The sequence below is a fragment of the Passer montanus genome, unplaced genomic scaffold (genome assembly GCF_014805655.1).
Source record: "Passer montanus isolate IOZ18808 unplaced genomic scaffold, ASM1480565v1 scaffold21, whole genome shotgun sequence".
NCBI lineage: Eukaryota > Metazoa > Chordata > Aves > Passeriformes > Passeridae > Passer > Passer montanus.
The window spans coordinates 6,538,196-6,560,181 of NW_024366703.1; the positions used below are offsets into that span (position 1 = coordinate 6,538,196).

The following is a 21,986-nucleotide window of genomic DNA, read 5'->3' on the forward strand; positions in this document are numbered from 1 at the left end:
AAGCGGCATATGAAGGTTTAGTCCCCAGATTAGTTCTTGTTTACTGCTCTGATATCAGCTGCTTCAAGAAAACTTTTTTAATAAAGCCACCATTTTTATGTTTTCCACCATTTTACATTTCAGTTCAGTATATATAGGTTGGTTTTTTTTTTTTAATTTCCACAAAAATGCACTTGGATAAGCACAGCCTCTGTGGTGGGTGCAACAGCAAAGACTAATGGTAATTAATATTTTTGACTCTACATAAAAAGCAAATGGTGTCAAAACAGCAGTAGTCAAGCTATGAGTATTTTCACAGTTACCATCCCCAACATGATCAGACCAGACACTGGACAACATGAAGAGATGACAGAAAATTCCTGAAGAGGTGCAGCCTTAATACCAGGGTAACAGGTTATTATACTTACACACAGCCTTAAATTATGCCTCAAATCGACAGACAAATATGATCTCCCCCCATTTACTTACTGGATTGAAGAAAAGGCAAGACACCAAATTGCTCTAGAAGCACAAAACATATATAGCATAACTTACAGCTAGGAAAAAGTATGCAACAATCCCAGATCACTGTCTGGCATGACATTTATTTCTAGTTCAAAGATACTCCCTCATTCAAGCGGATTCAAGCGCTCCCCCTCCCCTCCAAAAAAGGGCATGCTTAGAAATTAAAATCACATCTAAGCAACAGGACCGGACAGAATACCAGTAAACACCTAGTTCAGAGATTTTTCTTACTCCTTGAAACTACTTCACAATCCCTTTCTTAACTCACAGTACTTCCCCTCCAAATCAGATGTGTGCCCCTACCACTCACTCCTCCTGGAAGGCTGGAAAAAGCTTACTCATCTACAGAATTACTCTGCTGAAGATAAGCTTACTCTCACTTGTCCTTGAGTCAACACAATATTTCATTTATACAAACTGCATCCACTTTGGTACTTGTAACACCAATAAATACAATTTGTTGGAGGAAAAAGTGTTATGGCTGAATGACAAACCTTCACACCTATGGTGGACAGCCTTGGAATTTTAAAATAAAATAAGAACTAGAACAGACTAAAATCTTGCCTCTAAAGAGAAGTACGCACTCAGGACTTTACAGTATACTTTAATCACTTGTTATTTTTGCTCCTCTCCGGTTTGAATTTAAATCCTCCTAAATCTTTCAAAGTAGTGGTAAGATTATGTCCTGGTATCCTAGCCAATGATCTCAGTTGAACATGAATTTTAATAACCATTGTTGTGCTGATAAATTGAAGTCAAGTATGTCTGGTTACTGCATTCACCGGCTGTGTTTGGACCTGCAAAGCTTAACACATTAACAAAGTATGTTTTAGGAGACTTCTCACACAGCTAGAAGCTGCATCCTTCAAGACCTAAGCCTTCCTTCAGCACTAACATCATGGGTGGTTAGTCTCTCTACAACTGTAAAATGGGGACAACACTCATTTAACCCACCTCACAGGTTTGCTGAGAGGGGCTCTTGACATTTCTATGTGTTTTGGAAATGGAAGAAACTATATGAAGTCCTGCATATCTAGCAAGAACACTACAGAAATAAATATTTTACTTCTGGCTCAAGTGCTTCAGTTTTGGTTTTTTTTTTCAAAGTAACACAGCCCAATATGTATCTATCCAGGAAAAAAAAAAATAAAAGTCCTCATAAGCAGAAACAACAATCATTTGAAATCAGTGTCACAAGTAGGGAGACCTGAATACCAATCACAGATGTGCCCAAGTTCACACAACAAATTGCTGTCGTGTTAGAATCAAATTGCATTCACAATGAATTGTGAAAAATTACTTCATTTGTTTGTGGTTCTGTCACCTAACCTACAAATTAAAAGATAACAGTCAAGCACTTCAGACCAGCAGACCGCTTAACATTTGCTAGCCCATCAGTCCAGAGCAGTCTGAATAATTGACTTAAAGACACTGACTTGAACCATTTAATTTGAAGACCCTGGTCCTGCAAATATGTAAGTGTAGTAACAGATCTGTTGCCAGCAACAGGATTCCTCTTCAGCAGAAGCATTTACAGTAGTAAAGATAACAGTGTATTTCTATTTGGACAGCTCTTACCGACACAATTTTTGTGACCCAAAAGTAAAGTTGCTTGAGTATTGTAATAAAAGCAATCAGGACTTTTGGCGGGTTAGCAGCTACTGTAAACTCAATTTATTTTTCAATGCTGACAAGTGAAACATAAAAATAGGAGAAACTAAGACTCATCACTCATCCTCAATACTGTATTTGTCAGAGGTATGTCTCCTCTGCATTTAATAAACCTGCTCTTATTTAAGAAGAAATGAGAGACTACACAGAAGAGAAGCAAATTTTACCAGTATTTACAGGGTATGTATGTCATCACCCACATACTGCTGCTCATGCCATTAAAGTGGGATATTTGCACAAGTGAGCCCCCATTTACATCAAAATAAGCACAACAGAAAAGCATAATTTAATTACAATTTCTCAGATTGATGACTGGTTTTAAAAGTTTAGCCAATCTCCTAAATTCTGAATTTCTGTGGTTTTTCAAAACACACTGTAAATGACCCCTAGGAATGCATTCTTCAGCAGAGAGAGGCAATTAAAGTAATACATCTGGTTAAAATATTCTGAATTGCAGTATCCCAATGACAACAGACAGGAGTGTCAATTTTAAAAAATAACAAAATTGTCTCCGTTTCCCCCAGCCTTAAAAATATGTGGGATCCAGAAAAAGGTCTTGTTTGGAAGCTGTATTAATTTATAAATCAACATTAAAATCTTCCATGATTATGATCCATTCAAAGCAATTCCACCAGCAGTACAATTAATTGCCCAGCAAGACCTACTCATTTTTGTATTTTCATGAGCACACATCGTTTATGCTCATGGTTCAATACCATTCATAAGCACAGTATTTTCTCTTAGCATCTGCTCCAGCATTTTCCTTGACTAAAGTCAGGCTGCTAGGGGAATTTTGCTCTCTTTTTCAATAGCATCAACAGTGATTGCTTTCCTCAAAAAGTAACTCTGAAAGCGCTCTAACTGCCAATTTATATCATGCTATTTTGTGAATATTTCACATTTTGATTTAGGTGAGTGACTAATTTGTAATATAACCTAATCTACTTCCTTTTCCAAGACATTCATGTTTATTATTGAGGCCTTGCTTTAAAAATGAGCCTTCCATTATCCCAGATGGCTTATTCCACAACCATCAGCACCTTACTCACAGTTCTGAAATGCAATTTCACTGTGTATGAAATCTTAACTCTCTCTCTAGTCTTTCTGGTGTCCACAGAACTTGTTTTCTATACGTTAGCCATATATTAAAATTATATATATTGCATCTGTCTATAAACTGAGGAGCCAAAATAGCTTACTGTGCTCATCTCTTTGTCTGCAACCCCTGAGGTTTTTCCTTTAGTAATCTATTCTTCCATTTTTAATCCATTTGATTTCTGCAGTCCCTAGCAAGGCCCAGAACAACAGAATGATTCTTGAGAACAAGTCAGTAATTTAAAATTCAGTAGTACCCTCTCCACTCTCTACCAAGGCTGATTTTCAGAGGACATTTAATTACAGGCCTGAGTTCCTATTTTCTAAGCCTAAACACAACCCCTGAAGGCTTACAAGATTTGAGTCACAGCTGGAGCTGTGGTTACTATACAGTTTAAATATCAGCCTCTTTACTGTGCAATTTGTTTCGAAAATCAAATCAGATGCTGTGTCATAAACAAGTGCTAATTAAGTACTGAGCGGAAATTGGGCTTTTCTGTGCAAGAAGGGTTCTTAAATATCTGCATCTTCACTTCCATAAGAAAGGATAAATATGTCAAGAATGATAATTATAAAAGGAAACCTACTATGGTACTTCCAAGGCAGTACTGCTGCTTCTGCATTTCATCTGCTTCCATGTAAGAAGAAATGAGGGGAGGGGAGGAAGTTGAGACCTGCATGAAATATATATATATATACTAAGGATCTTATTAATCTGATCATATCACCCATAATGCTTGCTGTTCCCTCAGAGAAGACATTCACTCTGGATTTCCATCACACAGGATTTAAACAAGCAAACTACACCCATCTCTCTCCATCACTGCAAAGCAATAATGAAGCTACTTATATTACCATTTCTTTTAAGTCATGATCTACACAGAGTATTTATTTGACAATCGCATTGAATTCATTAGATATAACACCTTGATTGATAAATATCAAGTGAAGAACAAGAATAATGCATTTTAATACTCTGAAGGTTGCCTCTGAGTAACAATATTCATGACTCCATTAACTAAGAGGCTGTCGGCTACAAAAGCAGAATTAGATCTGTCAGTCACTGACATGGAAGGGCATGGCCAGTTGCACTGAAGATTGTCCAGTTGAGATGACTTCCACAGCAAAGGAAAGTATCCCCTGTGGCTTAGAACTTGTAATGAGTTTGCATCCATTACAGCAATAAACTGAATTCTATTACTGAATATACAACTTCATGGCCCAAACAGATCCCTGACTCTACTGCCCAAAGCAATACTCAACATAAGGCACAGTTACATCAGTGGATGTCAACAAAACCAAACACACGATTTCAAAATCTTTAATTGTTATTAGGAAAAAAACCCATGAGCTGTCTGATCCTAAAAGCTTAAGTTGCCAATATTTAAGTGCGTCCTTTGTGAGATTCTGTAGAAAGAATGAACAAACACTGAGTCAGCTGACTGTCAGGTCTCACAGTTTGATACAAGCTCCTTCAGAAGGACACAGCACTCTTGAACAGTAGGTTCTGACTGCCTGTGAACTTAATGAGCTCAGCACACGTGGTGAACATGGCTACTCCAGCTCTTTAATGAATCTGCCTGAGGTCCTCGACTGAAATCTGCTCAAAACCAACTCCCACTGGAGAGTGTCTATTTATACAACTTGACAGATAAATAGATGCAAGGCTTTTTTATACCCTTCAAGAGCAGCAGCAACCAGGTAAACTACTTCTGTAACATGAAACACCTGGATACCTTCTTTAGGGCTCACAAGAATACTAAGGTACAGTATTGAAAACCAAATGGAGACCCAAGACAGCGCTCCATTAATCTCTGAACAAAGTAACAGCAAGATCCACAAACATGCTTACTCTAGCAGTGTGGAGATTCTCTTTGTGCCCATGCTTGGTTTCACAACCATTTGACACTTTAAGTATGAAAATCAAGTGCTATATCCAGCCTGCAAGATCTGTGGTGAAGACAATTTCTCATGCTACCTCCTGAATTTGTGCCAGGTAAGTATCCAACAAGAACAGTGACATTTATAGCACAAGAATTCATATATAAAACAGCAGCTGGAAGCTAGTCTAGAGATCAACAAAATGAAGCTGCTGCCTTCCAAGTATTCTGTCTCTTTTTTGTAAGTCCCTAGAAAAGTCAGAGGAGCTGACCTGGATTCTGATTTTTCACTGAAATTCAGAGCAGGAGGAATAGAAAGTCCTGTACTTTAAATAAAAAAATACAGCCAAGGTAAACCAAATTCAGTTTGGAAAACTACAATCTCCATAATCAGCCCAAGAACCTACAGTATTAACTTTCACCTTCCTCATCTCCTGCTGAATTTTAGGTAACAGACAAAAAAGGGTGCAGGAGAGATGGGTTACAGGTCTGTACCAACTATACAGGAAGGAAATCTGCAATTCACATATTAAGCAGACAAATTTGTAAAGCCAATACCATTTTTTTTCTAAGAGAACAAGACACTTTGAAAAGCACAGTTCAGCACTCCACCACATTTTCTGCTTAGCTAAGCTCGTCTTCTGAGCAGGCTCCAGCACTAGCCAAACATTTTCCTGTTCAATAAAGTAACCAAAACACTTCCTCTTTGCAGGAATGGCCATTCTGTCCAAATACATTTCCCTTACAAAGCACTCTGCTACAATTACAATGCAGGACCTTTTCACCCATCACCAATAACTTGAAATCTGTAACTAATTACCTCAAAATCTTACCAAAATACATTAAATTTCTTTTCCTTATGTAAATACCCTGTGCCAAGTTCAGCTCTATGACAGTTCTCAATTCCTGGCACAGGATGCAAATGTCCCTTTGCTTAACTAGACCAAAGTCCTCCTTCAACCAAGAAACACCAAAGCATCACCTGCTGTCTTGCAGGACAACAATGCCAGAATGAACCAGGGGCAGCAGCAGCAGCTGAAGACACCTAATGGGCAGCCCCTGGTAGCATCCTCACACAGAACAACCATCTGTAATTCTAACCAGAGTGAATCTAAAGTGTCGCAGAAATGGCTGGCCAAAAAAGAAAAAGCCAAAGCACAGACAAACAGTATATCCAGTCTCCCAAGAAAGGACATCTACTGAGACTGAGTACTCATAACTATCACCAAAATGAAACAGCCACCATGGGAAGCTAAGTAAATCTACTCCCAATTTAGAACAAATGAGAATTAGTGCTAGACTAACCCAATCTTCTTCTTTAAGAAGATCACTGAAGTCCAGACAAATTAGAAGTAGTTAAGCATTTGATAGATGACATGTAGGAAGTTACTGGTTAAAATGAAGAGGATTAGGATTAATACAAGAGTTATAAGGAGGCTAAGAAACTAGAAACTGTAGACCATCACAGGCAATTTTGAAAAAGGAAACATTAAGCTGTACAGAGAATGATCCTTGTTGAAATCTATTATTATTCTTGAAATTAATGTTAAATAGTCTCACTAATGGCTAAAATACTCAAGAATTACCAATGTGCTAATGAAATTAAAGAGACATCATATATATATAGGACAAAGCATCTTGAAGATTTGGTAACAGAACTGACACATGATGCATATAAATCAAAAAGTTACATTATTTCCATTATAAATTAGGAACTCGGTAACTGAGAAGAGGGAAATAGGCCCTGGGATATGTTACTCATTAGATAACAATGGCTCCCCCATAAGATGTGGCCACAGAAATGGCAAATACTACTACAGGATATTATATAAAGTAAAAAGTGCTCAGAAGAGAGGAATTAGGATCACTGCTTTAGTGCAAGGAATCCATAAAATATTTCCTGGAATGTTCTGTATAGCTGCGGTCATTCGTGTTTCAGGGAGACTAATCAAATTTTGCAGCTGTTTAAAAAGGTCTACTGAGATGATCAAAGTTCCAGGAAATGCCTTACAACAGAAGGAAAAATAAATCAAAGAATGCCAGTTTAGCCTGACCAGATCCAGCTCAGAATATGATTGCTCTCCACAAGTATCTGCAGATGAACACGGGAACAAGGAGAGCTGTTTAAGCTCAAGGACACTGGCATATGAACTAATGAGAATGAATTAGCCATGAATGGAGTTCAGCAGGAAAATAAGAACTAGGATTCTGACTTTCAAAGTAGCCAAATTTGGAATAGCTCTACAATGGCATGGCAAAGAGAATTCCACTTAGCAACTGCTTTCAGTAGTTTGTGAAAGCTTTAGAGAGTACTTTGGTTGCCAATATCAGACTTGAACCCATGCTCCACAAGACCTATTCCAGTCCAACACCAACACATGCCTTCTCACTGATGGGCCCTTCATTGTGTCTACTTAAATGCTTATGTTAAGGTCAGGACATTACAGGAATATTTTCTTGTCAGTAAAAAAACTTTTAGGGTTTGTTATAACAACAGCTGTAACAAAGTTCTAGAGCAATACACTTCATTGGAGTCATTGTCAAGAGAAGGAAAAATAAAAAGGAAAAAGTTACAAAAATAATAGGAATGCAGATTTTTCTCCTTTTGAAAATATTAGCAACAGGGAACATCTTCTGTCACGTTTGAAGAGGCTGTTAACATTATTTGGATTTCTTTCTGTTGAGATGCCTCTAAGACTCATCTTCTAAAACAAGATCAATCCATCATTTCTTGAGACTACACCCCCTTCTCATTGTTCTAATTTGCAGGAGATGAATGATAGCTGGCTGCATTTCTCAATCACGCTGACAGTTTTGGCAAAAAAGAAGGAAGGGCATTGAGCAGTCCCAATGAACAACCCCCCTGGAGAATCGCCAACATCTTCCTAATAGACAGAATTCAGGGCCAACTATCCATAAACTAAAAGCAACTCCCACATAAACACTGCTCCATTCTGTACTGCTCTCACAATAAATTACAGATGATGTGTGTGGAGAGGGAGACTGACTACATTGTATGACAGACTTTCATGGTAGACCATTTTTCTCTGAAACAACTAGAGACTGTTCTGGTTGCTGTATGGGCAAGCATGGAAACGTTCAGACTCTTTTCTAGCCAGCATACAGTTCAGCCCTGATTAGTATCCAAGCAAAGACTGCCATCACCTTTCTCTACAGTGTTTCATCCATCCCACTATATTTGGGAAAAATTCTTACAATTCTGTAAGAATAACTATGTTCTAAGATGGAAATATCATGAGCAAGTATTCCTACAAATGGAAAAATCCCATCCAGGGCACAAAGCCAGCTGACAAAATTCACACCAGAGTTCTGCATTGGCTGCTGTCATCCAAATTCTCTCCCTACCATCTCCAGGTGCTTCTGAAGAAGACAGGTCCATCTAGACCACTGTTAAAAGAACACACTTATTATTATTCTGCTAACATACAACTGCACTTAAGAACTTCTTCATTCCTTTGCAGTATGCCCCTGCAACCTTTCCCTTCTCACCATGGGATGAAGCAAATTAAACCAGCATTAGGCCTTTCTGCTGCTTCTAGTCCAAACTGGTTACTCCAATGGATTCTGCCAAGAGGCTGTGTGGCTCCTGCCCACAGACTGGAAACACTTCTGTCCTTCCCTCAAGAAGACCAGGAAGACCCCTTGCTGAGCTTTCCCATTCTTCCTCATTCTCTCCTTTCCGTTGCTCTCATCAAAATGACTGCACAACACCCTGTTTTAGCAGTGGGGGGAGGAAAATTAAATCAGATGATTCTCAATTTTTAGTACAGAGGAGGACTAGAAGTAGCTAGAGTGAACAAAATTATGATCAATTTGTTTCCAAGCAAAATCATTGTGGAAAAGTGAAATAATTTAAAACTATAAGTCATCATGTCTGCTTCTGAACCCTTCTGCCACCCCAGCTAACAAATCTGGCTGTGCATGCACAGCAGCAAATAGGCTTAGCACCCATTGCTTAATGGGACCACGGAACTTGCACATGGAAGAGAAAAAAATGAATTTTAATGCAGTTTTTAGAAATACTTGTCATTGTTTCAGCATTGCCATTTAGTGAATGGGACCGATTTCTCTCTCAGTAGGGGATGATATTTTAATGATGTAACAATGTACTTCCCAGAAGAAAGACAAGCCTCATGAGGCAGATTAAAACTAAGAATATTCAGATCCCATTAAAATCAGACAGTTTCAAGCCATTTTTAAAATTAATTTTGTTTAATGATAAAATGGGTTATCTTAACAGGTGGCTAGCCAATTGTAAAATTAACCAAAACATGGTCAGAAGCACAAGGGTGGCTATTAGAAGAACTGTTTTCTTTGTATTCTGCCTTCTATTATCAGTGTACCATATCACCCCACACAAATTCCTCCAGCCCATGACCCCCGGCAAATTTCTGAGCTTCAGCTTTCTCTTTCTGCAAGCAGGGGTAGCATTTGTCCAACACCAGAGTTCCCCAGCCCCTCAGAAAAACTGGCATTAGAAAGCTCTGTTGTTTAATAAGCAGGAAATATTTAATGCAACTCCCAGGATGTTTATTTTCAACCATTTCTGTGGTATCAAGAAGTTTTTCACAGCACTAATCAGTATCCTGTCAGGGAAACAGCTTCATGTTTGATTGCTTATTAATTGTATTTTGAGCACTTACTCTTTAGCTGCAGCCACTGGACGCTGCTATGCTACAATTAATTTTCAGCTTCCACAGCTGAACACACAGTGGATTCAGCCCTTCTGTGCAAAATCACTTAAAATGTATAAAGAATATGCCTTGCTGAGCATCTCCTGAATTGTAGGAAGAAATGAGGAAGACTGAAGAAAACACTCAGTACTGGAAATACCAGTCAAGCTTGCCACTGAGGACAGTTAAATATTACACAAATGCATGGAGCTGAAGATGATGCAATACAAGCAGACAAGGAAGTGAGAAAACAGCCCATTCCCTCTGCATTGATGAATTTAGCATGGACATTTTTATACAAAAAATCGAGGTGCTCAGCTCGCTCAGCTTGCTGGTCTTAACTGTGACCCCAATGTGACCCTAAATACTGTTGATGACTGAGAAAATGAATATGACAAGAATATATGACAACCCATACAGATGAGAAGAAGTTAGTGGATCCCTTCACATAATACTTAGTGAAAATTCCTAACTTCCAGGTATAAATTACTTTTCTTGTAACAGAAAATAAGTATCTTTCATTAACAAGTTTTATAATACAAACTACCAGCACAGTAAAATCCATGGAAAACAAAATAATGGATGAAGACATTTACTTGACAAACACATCCACTCAACATTGGTATGTCAGGAAATACTTTCTGATCCCCACTTAAAATTATTTTAGAGTGTGAAGTGAATTTTAAATGAGACCAGACCAGGAAGCTTCCTCAACCATTTAACTTTTTGTCTCAAGTCATTATTTCTGCTACCTCAGTAGCTGCTGGGACTGAAAATTGAGAAGAAAACAACATAACTTTATATTTAATATCATTTATGGCCCAGACATCAGAGCTTGGAGTATTTCTATAGCCAACCAAAGATGACCATTTGATTTTTTTCTTCATTAGGCACCTCTTAAAGAGGTGATCCCTGAACACTCCCACCTTACCTCTAAATATGATACACAACTATGGAATAATTTTTTTTTTTTCCTCTAAAATCCTCATTATCTTTTTCTATATCACAAACCATTTTAGGATACTGAGAATGTTGAGGCCACCACACATCTTGTATCTTCCAAAGACTATTTAGGAAGCCCTTTGCCTAACCAAACTTCATGGTTAGAACAGTCTGCTTTATCTCACTAATGAGAACGATAATTTAGTACCAAATACTCAAGAGGAATTATAGCTCTGCTGACTGGCAAATAATTTGCCAAGGCAGATTAGTTTAGCTGCATAAAATAAATATCCACCTGCACATACTAGCACTAATCAGGGCGTGAAATTAAACTTTTTATTCAGTGGGAAATAACTGCTGCAAGGCGGCGATTTAGTCTGAGAAGCAAATATTAAGGTCAGCCTATTCTCTCTGATGTTTATAGTACATATTACAGTGAGGAGAGCATGGTGCAACAAATTTGGCTTTTTAAGTCTATGAAACTAAATACTTCAGTGATGCGATAGCAAATTTGCCATTTGCTTTTCTAATTGCATACATTTAATGGAGCAAAGTGGCTGAAATGAAACATTACCAGAGAAGTGAGGGTGAAGTTACTGAAGTACCAAAGGCCTGCATCAAGTGCAGAAAAATCTACAGCATGAAGTTTGGGGTAGAAGAAAATTAATCAATGTTTTCCATACAATATACTAGTGCCAACAAACATCCAAAAAAACCAGGATGCTATGTCAGTACCATTGGAAAAACTGGTAAGTGCATGTGTAATATTCAAGGAGGATTTGCAGCCCCACATTTAGGAGGCAACGCTCTGCTATCCCAGCTTACAGAATTATTCTCACTGTTTCATGACTTCCTTGCTTTGGATACCCAGGGTTCTCTGCCACAATGTCCCTGACACAAATATGTTACTGGGAAGACTGCAAGGTTCTCAAAAGATTTTTTTTTAAATAGCTAACAAATAACAGGTCTTAAAAATTCTGGTCCTATTGGCACCATGAATGACATAGATTCAGTGCAAGCAGAGCCTCTTTTAAAGTATAAGCCTTTGTCCATCTGTTCCATATATACACATGCACACAGCAGGAAAAACAATTCTAACTTTATTACCTTTCAGCCTTCCATTACACTGACTATTCTCTGCTATATTACCTGCCAGTTATGTGGGAGGTCCTACAAACATGCAAACATCAAAACCAATGAACTTCAGAGTTTTCCCTCATTAAAAAATAAAACAACTCACAACCAAAAAAACCCAACTACCAAAAAAAAAAACAACCAAAAAAACCAAACAAAAACCCAAATAAACAAAAAACAACCCACAGATGAATCTTAAAACACAACCAGAAAGCTCTGGATCTCCTCTGAAACTGGAAAGCCCATCAGCAGCTCCTAGAATCTGACCCTTCAAAACCAAAAGGAAAATGGTATTTTTGGGGTGAAACAGAAAAAATCCACAAAGAACACTCAGACTGACTTCTTCCTATTTCCTAAGCCAGGAAATTTGGTGAATTATTGCAAATTAATTAATTAATAAAAACTGAGAAAGTGAAACTCTTTTAAGTATTGAGCTTTTGCCTTTCAAATTGTCCTACATGGGACCCCAAATTGGTCAGGTACTGTTCCAAGCACTGCTAATTAAACACAACTGAAGTTGTCACTAGTCCATTCAAGAAAACAGATGTTGCTTCATAGAGCTTTGATATTTTTCTTAAATACCTTTCAAAATGAGGAACAAAAAATATGAACTCTTGTAAAAAGGGCTTTATTGTATTTTTATAGCATATTACATACCTTGTAACAATCATTCTGTTAAGTGTGAATGTCAGTTTTATTTTCTGTCCCTTTTTTCCTGGCTATTTACAAGCTTTGTAAGAATCGTTCCTTAATTAAGTCTAAACATAGTTTTATATAAATGGATTCCTGGAATTAAAAACGTTCAGACTTAAGAAATGATTGTTACAGAGACTGTAACAGGCCGTAAAAAAGAATGCCACTTTAAACAAAGATTTCTCATTTTAATTAAAAAGATAATCATCAGAACATTCGTATACTTAACAGAACCATTTGAAGCTACTTTGAAAAAATATCTACTATTCTATGCAGGCTTATGTAGTTTACTTTATATGACATTTAATCAAAGTCTCAGTTGAGCCTATCACACTCATACTTTCAATACTGTAGCTACTGTTTCACACACTTATTCAAACTTGAAAGTTACTTATTGAGCACCTCGATTTCTTGTTCTTTTGTAAATGACTATGGAAATGCCACATTCCTGAATGCATAAAGGCAGAGCTCTCTATGGCAGGGGTTTTGGGTGGGACTTTTGTGTGTATTTTTTTAGGTTAATGGGCACGTTCCCCTCTTTATTTAGCTTGTGCATCAGTTTCTTACACATTGTACTTTACAAAGGGTGTACTTTCATCAGCAGAACTGTACACCAAAGAAAACAGGCTGAAGTGAACTAAGACAGGTTCCACTCTGGTAAAATCCTTGCTGCAGCTGCAGAACACTGGACTATTTCATTTTAAAGATCATCTTTAAATCTATGAACCATCTTTCATTCAAAAAAAAAAAAAAACACCAAACCAAACACACCAACAAAACTTTTGAAAGATGATGTGCAGAACACATGATACAAGACACTCATTCACCAGCAAAAACAGCCCTCCCTTGTGAGCAGTTGCTTAGTATTGTGCAGTGTTAATACACAGCAATTTAATATCTGGAATAAATTAGGTCTTATTAAGACACAGAGATAAACCGAGTAAGCAAATGGAATGAAATAAATTACTTAAACCTTAAAGCATTAGATTATAGATATTGTACCTGAGCACAGATAACCAGGAAACTGAAGCAGATATCAGTTAAATGCAATACTGCTTCATTGGCAAGTAATCCAGCCAACACCAGCCAGTGAGGAGGCAGCTGCCTTCTACTCCCATCAAAAAGTTGCACAAACATGAGCAAACAGAAAAACAACAGAGTACTGTTTGTCTTTCAAAGCATCAAATACAGATGCTTTAAAGCAAAATAATTTCATTCATAATATTAGCACTGGATGAAGCTTTCCCATGATATTTTTCTGTTCGAGTTGGACAATAAAATGAAAATCAAATCACCAGGTCCATCTTGCCTGGTACCTTGTGATTCAAAAGGGCTGCTCAAAGTCAATGTCAAAAATTAAGTCCCGACATTTTTAAGTGGAAAAAAGGTATTATTTTCTAGAGAAGCATAAACAAACTACCACCTAGAGGGCTGCTTTTCAATATGAAATGAAACCTACCCCAAACATGTATCAAAACCAAAATTCTCTCTCCTGCCTTTGATAATAGGCCTCATGCCTCCAAAATGTATTTGAATGTTTACCTACAATGCTCCTTGGAAAGCTCTCAGGAAAATCAATAATTAATAGCAAAGCCCACCTCTAGCCAAACTCTGAACCACCTAATAAGAAAATGCAAATGAAGCACATCACACACTCTGATGGACACGGCAATCCACTTGGAATGATTCAGCATTAGCTGGGAGGATGCACGAGCTGAACTGCTACCTCTGTGAGGATAACTGTACCAGTGCCACCACTGCAGTGCCTGAGCACTCCCTGAGTGCTGCAAGGCCCAGAAAAGACACCTCCAGGGAGGGCCAAGATGATGCTTGCAACTTTCCTCTGGTATCCTGATGTATCCATCTATGCCACCCTTCCAGGAGCAGCAGAAGACCCCACCAAGTGTGACAAACACCTCACTTCATCAGCAGAATTAAAGGAAAAGCCACGTTCTGGACTGATGCACACTAAAGCAAAAGCCTGGCATGTGCTTAACAAAACCTTTGCTTACTCTACTCTCAACCTGTAAGGAAAAAACCCTAAAAAGTTCAGAGTGGACAGAGGGAAGCCACAACTTTCACTGCATGTTTACAAGCATTTTGCATAGAAGAGGCACTTGAATAAAACATGAAAGAACAGGGGCTAGCTTTTAGCTCTCAGTGCAGCCTGGGCTGATAATTCTTCCCTTTGTCTGGTGCTCTTAACAGATGCATATCCCAGAAGAGCAGCTTCCTCTCACGGGCCTCTCCCCAGAGTCAGGGAGCTCTGCTGCTGGAGTCCATCAATATCTGTTGTTGTTCACCTCTACCAGCTATTGTTGGAGTCCATCATCATCCTGCCAGCTGCAGGATGAGCAGGGATTCCTTCCCTCAGCCTCCAGGCCCAATCTTACAGATGATCCCAAACCACCTGGACCAAGCCCTTGAAGGAGAATCTCAGCACAGGGGGTGAAAACAGTAATGCATGAGAAGTCAGCACAGCATGCTCACAATGCTGCCTGGCAGCAGGCAAGAATGTTTCAGCAGAAACTTTTTGGGATGTGAAACTCACTATCTAGAGGCAGGCTGTAATTACCAAGCTTGGCCAAACACAAGTGCAGCAGGATCTGGGACACTCCTTTGGCCAACCCCACACCAAAGATGGCCATTCATTATTGCTAATTGCTATCTTGCTGATTTAGGTGTCCACAGCATTCTTCCACTTCACCTCGCTGAGACTCTATAAATGTGCCAAACTTGGAGACTACCAGCAAAGAGATCAAAAAGTCTCGGGAGAAAAACAAGTTCTTCCAGATTAAAATCCAAAAGCCAAACAAGTGTATCAAAGCTCCAACAGAAATTAAAATTTGCAGGTAGTGTTTCCTCAATTTCATTTTGGGCATATGTTCTGAAAATTTAATAGAATTGCTTCCTCCTGATGAACTCAAGTTTAATTCTGTGCCACTAGAAGCACTAACCCAAAACAAACTTTTAGCAAGTGTTGCCAGTCATTTAAATTACATCCTTAGGGAAAGAACAGTCTGGGGCACCTGAAATTTACATTCAATTTAGTTGGCAAGACTTTGTTTTCATTTCTAAATTTTACATTTCTGGCCAAAATGCTTAGAAATATCAACAAATGAAGAAAAAGAGAATGAAGCTACAGTTTGAGTGCACAATGCCTCAAATCCATGGAAATTAGCCGGATTTGAAGAGCATCTTGGATGCATGTACTGCTTTCCGTACCAAAGGCCAAGTCAAAGCCCAAACAATGTCCGTGGTCCCTATCAGTGATATGCTGCTGCAGCACCGAGTGAAACACTCAAATGCCACTATTTAGAGATCTCGCATAGAATGGGAGGAAAAACAAAATTACAGAGGGATGGCGAGCAGCACAGCAGGATAGTCTAAGGTGCACAAATAAAGAAAAAAAAAACAAAAAACCAAGAATTACATGCGCGGAGCCTGCCGGTGCCTCTGGGCCCCCGTGCCATGTCCTGCCTCCCTCCCGTTCAACTTCTCCCGCTCCCAGGTGGCACCTGCAGCCGCCTCGCCCTGCCCGGCCCCGGGGACCCCGCTCACAGCCCTGCCCGCGGCAGGCCGCCCCTCCCCGGGCCCCGCTCGCCCCCTCCCCGCCCGCCAGCCCGGCGCGGCCCCAGGCCCGGCTCCCCTTCCCCGCTGCCCCCGCCGCAGCCCTCCGCAGGCAGGGCTGCCCCCCTCCCCGCCGCCCGCGGCAGCCCCCGCGGCCCCTCACCATGAACTTGAGCGCCTTTTCCTGCAGGACGGCCTCGGCCGGGTCCATCGTCCCGCGGCGCCGGGCCGGGGCCGCCCCCCCGCTCAGTGCAGGCCGCAGCCAGCGCCGACGGGAACCTGCGCTGCCCCGCGCCCCCCCACCGCGCCCCGCCGCCCGCACGGCGCATGCGCCGCTCCGCAGGCCCACGGGAAATGGAGTCCCCGGCCGCGTTCCTGGCAAAGGTCCGACCTGCCGGATAAAACTACAAATCCCGGCAGAGTCCGGAGTTGGGGGTACGCTGGGAGCCGGCTGGCGCATGCGTTGTGTGCGGTGCAGGGGCCGACGGGGGTTGTAGTATCAAGGGTGCGGGGTGAGGTGCGGGGCAGGATGGACGCGGCCGCTGCGGGCGGGCGAGGGAGAGAGAGGAGGGAGGGGAGGAGGCGCGTCCTGCGGGTGCCGTGTGGGCAGTTTCCAGCTCCAGAGCTTCCCTGGGGTGGAAGGTGCGGCTGGCTCCTGCGTGACGGCCCCGCGCTCTGGAATGCCCTCAGGAGGGCTCGGCCGCGCTCTGCTCCGGGCTGCAGTCGGTTGTTGCCGGTGAACCTAAACTGAGCCCCTGCACTGGGTGCATTTCCCCAGAAATGTCTGGGGAAGAGTTACCGTGAGGTCGGCAGGGGATGTGAAACGGCGATTTGCGTCTCTGGAATGGCTCGAGTAGGCTGACATCATTCCTGAGGTGCTTGCTCCAAGCCATCCTGTGCGTGAAAAGCCTCCCGTGGTGCTTCCGTGCCCTTTTTCTAATATGTTTCTAGATCAATTTTCCCTGAAAACTGGACCAAGTTTTCTTTGCTGTACGAAGCAGCAAAGAGAAAAAAAGAATTGATCAGCATTCCTTGACTGGCAGCTGAATATAGACAGGGGAATATTTAGCATATCTCCTCTGTTTCTCTGTTGCACACTCTACAAGACCAGCTCATGTGGCAACCATTGTTTCTAATCCTCTTCTGTATTAAATTTGTCTAATCTCTTTCCAGTTTTTCTACATTTTTCACAGTGCCCAAAAACTGAAGCTGCCTGGTATGGAGCAGCAGAGAGGAATTGCTTCCTGTAGTTTTAATACCAACTATAAGACCCTGATAAGTTCTTATTTCTCTATAGCAAACACAACACTGATTTCTAGCCAGTTTGTCATCTAGCAAAACACTCAGGTTCTTTTCCTTGCTGCATTTATATATTTGGCTCTGCATTTTAAGTGAGATACTCTGAATTTGTTCCTATTTAAATGCAAAGAAGCCAGCCAGGAACATCAGCACTTGCTTGCCCATATGCAGATCAAACCCATTGTTTTCATTCCCGTGTTTGACACAGGGACCAAAGCGAAGCTTCAGGCAGGTACAAAACCTGTATCTCCTGAGTCCCAGTCCCTTCCCTCATCTTCTCCAAACACTCCATCTCCTCCAGATTTTCAGGCAGGATGATTAGAGGGAAAGCAGAGGATGCAGGGAAGGTGCCCATTGCAGGATTCCTCCCGGGGCCGTGTGACTCGGTGGTGCCTGAGGATCCAGTGGCAGCAGTGTCCCAGCAGAGGTGACAGGGGATGCCAGCCTTTGCAGGTGTGATGCTGGCATGATCCACGCTCCCAGAGCAGTGGCCTAACAGAAGGAGGAAGAGAGAACCTGGTGCTCTCCCTCTGCAATCCCAGGGCACAGAAGTCTCCCAAACAGAGCTCCCCTGTCACCAGGACGAGGGGCTGCCATTCTTGGGCTGACCCAGCCATGCTCTTGGCCGTCATGCTTTAAGCCCAGACTCTTAGCAGTGAAATGCCTGAAATGCTTGGCTCTAGTGGGGCTGGGCACTTTCCAGACTGCTGACAGCACTGAAAACACTCACCACGATTATATAAATAACAGTAATTATAATGAGGGAATCCTATAATTACAAAGGGAGGGCTCCTGTAACAGCACTGAAGGCAAGCAGGGGCTGCTGGTTCTTGAGGCAGGGCTCTCCCATGTCTCTTCCTCCAGGCATCCTGCAGCTGGCTTGGGTTGTAAATGGATCCTCCTGGTAGCAGCTCAGGGCTTTGATTGCATGGTTTATTTGTCAATAATATCTGATGCCGGCCTAATTGTTGGAAAATTGGAAAGTGTAATGCTTCAGCATTAGACAGCAGTGCCCCAAAGCCCTCCAGGCTGATTGATCTGTCTGGACTGTAACTTACAGGGGATTAATGTCCCTGAACTCTGTGGAGCCAAAACTAATGAGTGTTTAGGTGCTGGACTTAAACTTGGTGGTAGAAGGTCATGGCTTGGTTATTCTGCCACACTGCCAGGACCCCACAATGCAGAAGCACTGCACAGGGACAGGGCAGGAGCCTCAACCACAGCACAGAGTGACTGAGGAAGGATTCAGAGAAACAACACTTGGCCCAGCAGCGCTGAGCATGGAGTAACACCTTGCTGTGGGAACCTCAGCTGGATCTCTGCATCTGCAGCCTGACCTGGTGACCCCTTCCCACTGTGGGATGCTCCCTGCAGCTGAAGGGACAGCTCTGCCCCCACCAGCTTGCTGATCCTCTGTGGCCAGAGCAGAGAATGGTCAGCACACCAAGCTGTGGCACCATCAAGGTGTCACATCACACAGCAGGCAAGGAGAGCAATTGGAGAGGTCTGTGGTTCATAAGGCAGGGAGAAAGCACATTTCAGATTTACAACCAAACAAACAATTATTTGTTTGAATTGCAGGACCTGGACATGTGTAGTCAGTGCTATCTCTGCCAGAGTAGAGCCGCCCTGACCAGCTCCTCTTCACTTTTCCTTGAAACAGCAACCATACCCCCCCTCCCTGCCCTCCACCCCCTCACTGAGAGCACTGAAACGAGCCCATATAGTGCTCAGGGGCCTCACCATCCTTCCAGATGAAGGATGCTACCTAACAGTAAAGATATTACTGTGATTATTTTTGCAATAGCATATTGCTCTGTGCATTCCGGACTCTGCGGACCACATCCACGCCTGGTGTAACGCCGTGTTAATTTGCTGTGGCAGTCATTAATTGGGTAAGGAACAGCTGGTGCTTTGCTTCAAGTGAAGCTGATTGGGTCAGTAAGTAAGTGGTTAAGAGATCTACAGCAGGTATAGCCCCACCTTTCTCTGCACTCCAGAGGGGATTCACTTCTTGTCCCAGTGACCCGTGGTGGAAGCAGCAAGGTTTGGCCATGAAACATTAGGGAACTTTAATCAGTGCAGTTCCTTTGGGCATTATTGCCTGAATTTTCAAATTTTGAATAATAAAGGATGATTTTAAATTAAATTTGTGGAGTCGCCATCTGTGTGGGCTTGGCCTTGTTTTCCTCTACTTTGGCAGTGCCTTGGCTTCGTTCTTTCCAAGTTGGAGCAAAAAGGAAGGGAAGTGAAAAGAAGGGAGTTCACTGGTGGAAGAATCTTTTGTTGCTCCCTTTGTCCTGCAAGAACTTGGCAGCAGCAGTGGCAGCAGCTGCTGCTGGGGCTGTGTTTCACAGTGCTGAACACACAGCAATCTCTGATAGCACAGGAGCTTGTGAGAAGGTGACAGGGACCCCTGCAACCAGAAACATCCCAGTGGTTCGGCTCAGCCTCTCCAGCCTGGCTGATCCCTGATGGTGGCATGTCTCACCCAGGGCTCTGGCACCTCAGCTAGAGGCACTTGGTGTGTGCTGGCCTAGGGAAACTGAGGGCAGAATGGCTCCCTGTGGCCTGTGGGCAAAGGGTCTTTTTTAGGACAAAGGGACACTCAGTCATGCAAGAGCAAAGGGAGGGAGTCCAAGACCACACAGTATGAATTATGTTCTCTGAGCAGGACAGTACTCATTACCTGGTGTAAGAAGATGTGCGAGGCTGCACGTATGGAGGGGATGACCAAAGAGAAAGGCTTGTCTGCAGAGAAGCCACAGTAGTGTAGGCTGCAGATTAACATTTACAGGTTGAGCTGATTGTATCCCTTGTGCTGCTGAAAAGGGGAGGCTGCATCCTCTCTCCTGTCTCTGACAGCCACGTGTTTCTTCTCACCTTCAGCTGGCTCCAAAACCTGTTTGCTAGCACAGTGGGCAGGTTTAGTTGACTACAGTGGCAGGAAACTTGTACTCAGGAAATATTAACTGAACACTTTGCTGGCAAGTCGAACTAGCTTTTTCTTGTGATCACACAGATGGCAAAACAACAGTAAGGGCAAGGACGAGGGCAGAGAAGGATGAGATTGGTCCCTCTCAGTTATTGGGAGCTGCTAATTCAGCAAATAGAAGGTGGAAAACCTCTTGTCTTCCCACTTGTCAGGATCTCCGGATTCTCCTGGGGGTTGAGAGCCCTCCCTGCACTAATATCATCATCACTGGCTCTGGATGGCCAAGGCAGAGTGTCTTGGACAGGGCAGATCCTGAAAGTTTTAAACCCTTACAGGGATCCTGAGCTGATTAAACCTGAGCTCACTTCCCAGTTTCCCGTCCTACCATGGTGGCTGCATGGTGCTGCTCCCCCACCAGACTCACTTAGCCACTGGGAAGCAGAAGATGGCTGAAGCCCTGGTCCCAGTCCTTTCCATAGACTCTGTAGGTGCTTTGTCTAAAATATGGATTAAAATAAATAAATCAGGGTGACAACATTCTTGCACAGGGACCACACCAACTGTTCAGCAGCATTCCCAGTCTCCATGGTCTTGCCAGAGGCCACAGTGAGGAGCACCAGGCTGAGGCACACATGCACCCCAATTCCCAGCCAGCCAGGTGCCCCCAGCACAGATCTGGAAGTGCCTCTTTACCCTTAAAGCTGCTCCTTCACTCTCTGAGGCCTTGCTACCTCCCCAGAATGTGTCCTTTGGTGTTTGCAGCACCTTCCATCAGCCTGTCCTTGACACAGCAGCAATGACAAATTCATCAGACCTTCGGCAAACACGAGTCCAGAGGAGCATTGCTGGGAGCTCAGTGCTGCTGCCTGAAGGGTGGCAAAGGAGAAAGAAAGATTTCTTCTTACGAGGACAAAAAACAAACCCAAACCACCAAACCTGACCCGACAGAACAAAAACAACCCCAACAAGTACCTTGTAGTCAGAACAGCCTTTTAAAGCCTCATGAATATTTAGTTTGTCCTCATGTAAAATATATGACTTTGTGTAAGGATCAGGCAAAGGAGGTGCATGATTTTTTTCTGATTTATGGGCCCAGCAACGGATTATTCATAGCAGAGCAGCTGTGTGGAAAGATTCATCCACTGCAAAATGTGATTGTACATCAGGCAGTGTGAGGGAACAGAGCTATGACTAATGGCTACTTTACATATAAATGAGAAGGTTTTCGCTAGGAACTGTAAAAAAATACAATCGTTCAGCTGACGGGCCTGGCCTCTTTATCGAAAGTGCTGCACAGGGGCCAAGGAAACAAGGAACAAGCCTGGCTGAAGGCATTGCCTCCTCTCACATCCTTCAACATGCAATAAATGAGGCAACAGCCGTCAAGACTTCCAAGGGCCAAATTTGTTGCTGGCATCAATCTGCAATGGGGGAAGGCAGATGTTTCTCCTCCTGCCTTGAATGGCCCTGAAGTCCCTCCTGGCCGGGGATGGACCCTGCTTTAGGCATCATGCTCAAAAGCAGAGGGGCAGCCTGAGCCAGGGTGCTTGGCACAAGCCCCAGCATAAA

The 21,986-nt window shown here is 42.4% G+C and overlaps 1 protein-coding gene across 12 annotated transcripts in view; it reads right to left on the bottom strand.

Annotated features, from left to right (window-relative positions):
- Nucleotides 1-16,492, bottom strand: part of BTRC (beta-transducin repeat containing E3 ubiquitin protein ligase) — a 119,989-nt gene extending 103,497 nt beyond the window's left edge. For 7 of the 12 annotated variants that reach the window (XM_039708796.1, XM_039708794.1, XM_039708789.1 and 4 more), the window contains exons 1-2: nt 16,347-16,492; nt 3,858-3,944 (exon numbers count right to left, since the gene is read on the bottom strand). In XM_039708796.1, coding sequence (XP_039564730.1) covers nt 3,858-3,944; nt 16,347-16,394 — 135 coding nt within the window. In that variant the 5' untranslated portion in view covers nt 16,395-16,492. The remainder of the gene's footprint in view (nt 1-3,857; nt 3,945-16,346) is intronic. The other 5 variants (XM_039708799.1, XM_039708798.1, XM_039708795.1 and 2 more) reach the window with 1 other exon arrangement.
- Between the last annotated feature and the right edge of the window lie 5,494 nt (nt 16,493-21,986).